Source organism: Triticum dicoccoides, chromosome 2A (assembly GCF_002162155.2).
Source record: "Triticum dicoccoides isolate Atlit2015 ecotype Zavitan chromosome 2A, WEW_v2.0, whole genome shotgun sequence".
Lineage (NCBI taxonomy): Eukaryota > Viridiplantae > Streptophyta > Magnoliopsida > Poales > Poaceae > Triticum > Triticum dicoccoides.
In genome coordinates, this window is record NC_041382.1 from 61,778,036 (window position 1) to 61,781,895 (window position 3,860).

The 3,860-nt window shown below is 55.3% G+C and overlaps 1 protein-coding gene across 1 annotated transcript; it reads right to left on the reverse strand.

Annotated features, from left to right (window-relative positions):
* Positions 1 to 1,253: 1,253 nt before the first annotated feature.
* LOC119353238 (NAC domain-containing protein 92-like) lies at positions 1,254 to 3,193 on the reverse strand. The gene is made up of 3 exons (XM_037619833.1): positions 2,858 to 3,193; positions 2,481 to 2,767; positions 1,254 to 2,251 (listed from the first exon to the last, which is right to left on the reverse strand). Exons 1-3 carry the CDS (start codon positions 3,051 to 3,053, stop codon positions 1,673 to 1,675), a joined length of 1,062 nt encoding a protein of 353 aa, XP_037475730.1. The 5' UTR covers positions 3,054 to 3,193; the 3' UTR covers positions 1,254 to 1,672.
* Positions 3,194 to 3,860: the final 667 nt, after the last annotated feature.

Genomic DNA, 3,860 nt, shown 5'->3' on the forward strand with positions numbered 1-3,860 from the left:
TATGCCGTTTCTCCAGCGAGCATGTGCCCCGCACATTGCCCCTATCCATCCACGGCCGGCGAGGGATCGGTCGGTCGATCGGGTTTCTTGCGCGCTGCGTCGAACGGAAAGCGGAAGCGCGTGGGAGCACGCACGGCCAGCTAGCGGGCAGCAAGTACTGGTGTAGCAAGTACTGTTGTTTAATTGCTCCAAGTCTCCGAGGAAGTTTTTTTTTTTTTTTGAGAAGTAGTACGACGAGAAGCATTCGCATTCCCATTGGGCCAATTAACCGCTGGGAAACGATTTGATTAGGGCTTATCTTTTTCGCGCGCGGGGGCATGCAAGTGGGCTCGATGACGACGACGGCCGGGCGGCCCGTGGCCTCGGAACGGACGGACATGATTGGGTACACGCATGCACGCACGGGAAACCGTTGGATTCCTGCGCGCGAGCGCGACAGCCCGCTTCGGAGGCCGCGCCACAACACAACTAATCACGCCCATCCAACTGAGCCAACATATTTTTGCATTAAAAAAAATCTAATTGAGCCAACAATTTTGTAAGAAATCCAATAGTATAAATTTTCGCCCGCGGATGAAGAACAAAGCCCAATCGAAGAAAGCCCTGTGGTGAAGGGTGAATTTACCATAAAAATACACCACATGGTCACTAACCGCACGCGATTTGTATTCACAATCTTCAGCATGGAAATGGTTAGGGTTTTTTCGGACGGAAATGATTACGCTTTGAAGTGAAGTGGAAACAAACATGAAGATTTTGCTAACGCACTCGAATGGCTTCACACGGTTGTTCTATACCCCTACGGGTCACCGTTCCGAACCGTCCCGACCACTTGTTGCTATATTAAGGAAAATCAAACCCGTGGCCTATACAAGGAAATTGAAGGGGAGGGGTTGGAACAACCGCTGTGCCATGGCTTTGTGATTGGAAGCTTCAAAATCTTGAAGCAATTCCAGTATATTTTGCTTGGTAAACACATCTCACGGCCAGAACCATCCCGAGCAATTCTTGCTATATTTAGAAAAATCAAACCCGCCACCTCAACAGGGGAAGGGGATAGAACTACAGTTGTACCATGGCATCGTGATTGTGCGCTTCAAAATCTTCAAGCAATCTTGGTATATTTTGCTTGGTAAGCACATGAATGCTGGATAGGGAAACACACGGTCATCGGACACAAAACCGTCCAGTACCCATGGCCCCAGAATCAACCATGACATATAAGATCAAACAACAATCAAATAAATAGAACATTCATCTAGAAGGGGAATAATTCATTTCCATCAACACACAATCAGATTCATCAATCAAACTCGGTCTCGGTATGATCTCTCACCCTCCAATTCACCCCCCTAATCACTGAACTGTATGACGGCAATCTGGTACCTATATATGTACAAACAAACTACAGATGCCTCCTAGCAGTTTGATATCTCACACCCTAATTAAGATTAATCAGCACTCGCTCGCTCACATGCCTTGCACGCATCAACAACAACACACGCGACGATCCTCCTCGAATCATCGCCGCGCGCCTAATTAACCCAATCCTTAATAACCAAAGTTAATGAAGCAACTAATCAATCCAAGAGCTAGCACCAACCAAATTAACCGTCTATGGCTACCAGCAAGCTGAGACGCTCCGGTCCATCGGAGAGATGGATGGATTCAATCAGATCTTCCACATGTTGGAGTAGTCCATGGGAGGCTCGCCCCGGCACAGCTCCTCCAGATCGAGGTACGACCGCGACGACGGTATCACGAACGAGGTGTCCCCGCCGGCGAGCGCCCCGGTGTCGAAGCCGAGCGAGGGGCTCAGCAGCGCCGACGAAGACGCCGCCTCCGGCTTGCAGTGCCTGCGGATCGCGCTCTGCTGCTCCCCCATGGCCTGGTAGGGCGAGTACGCGCCGCCGCCGTGGTTGCCGTTGGCCGTCGTCGCCGGCATGAAGAAGTAGTTGGGGCTCTGCATCTGCTGCTGCGGCACCGGCGGTTCCGTCTTGATGGAAAGGTGCTCCATGTCCGGCTCGAGCGGCACGGCGGCGCTGGAGGTGGAGCTCGAGGCGCCGGCGAAGTCGTCGGCGCCTGACGGGGAGTCCATGAGCATCGGCAGGTCGGGGTTGTTGAAGAAGTCGTCAACGTCGAGGAAGGCGTACGGGTCCTCCATGACCCCGACGGCCGCCGACGCCGTCTGGGGCGGCGCATTCTTCGCCGCCAAGTCCTTGTCGAAAACCCGGCAAACAGCCCAATCGTTCTGCACGCGCGCACGCAACAGGCAAGGATGAGAAAACAACACGAGGAAAATAAGAAGCAAGAAACAAATCCGGAGCGCGACATGTGAGCGCGCGCGCGCCCGCGTGCGTGGTCCAGCCGGCGGCATCTCCGGACGCTCCGGCGGTTCGATAGACCGATCGATCGACACGGCCGGCCGGCCGGACCGGCGTGGACGGAAAAGCAAAATCGAATCTTGCGGGCGGGCGTACCCTGGCGGAGCGGGGGAGGCGGTGGGGGAGCTGGCCCTCGAGGCGGTACTCGTGCATCACGTACGGCGTCTTGTCCCCGCGGGGCGCTCGGCCGGTGTAGAAGACGAGCGTCTTCTTCATGCCGACGAGGACGGCGTCGCGGCCCTTGCCGCGGAAGATCTCCTTGTCCTTCCCCGTCGCCTTCCAGTACCCCTTCTCCGTGGCGCGGTTGGTGCGCGTGCCCGTCGGGTACTTGCGATCCTTGTGCACGAAGAAGTACCACTCCTTCTCCCCCATCTTCGCCTTCCCTGCACAAAACGAACCGCCGGCCATGAGCGAGCTGCAAATCGAACCGAACGGACGCTCCTCTCGCCTCGAGGAGGAGTAGTAGTACTCACCGGGGAGATCCCACGGCTCGGTCTTGTTGAGGTCGACGTCGGCGATCACGAGGCAGGAGAAGGCGTTGTTGACGGCCTTGGGGGTGAGGTAGTGGGTGACCACCTCCTCGTCGGTCGGATGAAACCGGAAGCCCGGCGGGAGCGAGAGCCGCGGCTCCTCCACCTCCAGATCCATCACCGCCGTCACGTCCGACATCGCCGCGCCCTCTCGACCGGATCTACTAGCCTTCTTCGCTATCTGAGGAAGAAGAACCAGATGACACGGGAGCGTCGGAGGAGGAAGAAGAGCTGGGGAGATATGGAGGGACGATTTTCTGTGATTGATCGGACGCTTTGGGCTTGAGAACACTGGAATGGAGCGGCGGTCTGGGGGCGGCTTTATAGCTACGGACTGGCGTGCGGGGGAAGCCAACCTGCGGCCGGACCGGTGCCGCGGGCTCGGCGAGTTTTACCCACTTATTTACCGCACCCCCATGCTTAGCCCCTACTTAATGGTGATTAATTGCTCCGCAGTGATCCAACGGCGGTAAATTAAAGCACTTCACCCTCTGGATGAGCATGTCCAAATGATTCGCTAATGATAGCATCCTGGATAATATTCCTCTGTGTAATCATCTGCTATAATCTTACCGAATTTTTTACTTCGATCTCTCCAGCTAGTTTTTCATGCCAGACGGCGTGGATGGACCGAGACGACTTGCCACCAATGATTATCCACACGCGACGGCGAAGATTTCAACGGCTGAACCGGTTAGGTGGGTGGAAGTGATGGTGCCGGTGCTACGTACGTACGCTCTAACTACTAGTAGTACGCGTCAGTTTTCTCCGCTGTTTTTGTGTGTGACCAGGAGCGATCGAGCGGCCGATGACTCGTCTGGCCATGAAAGATACCAGTAACCACGAGCGAGGCCGTCCATACGCAGCCACACAAAATTCAGGAAAAAGTTCGACGAGTTCCGGCGCGAAAGCGTGCCGGTCTGCGCTGTCGAATCGAGGGTTAAAT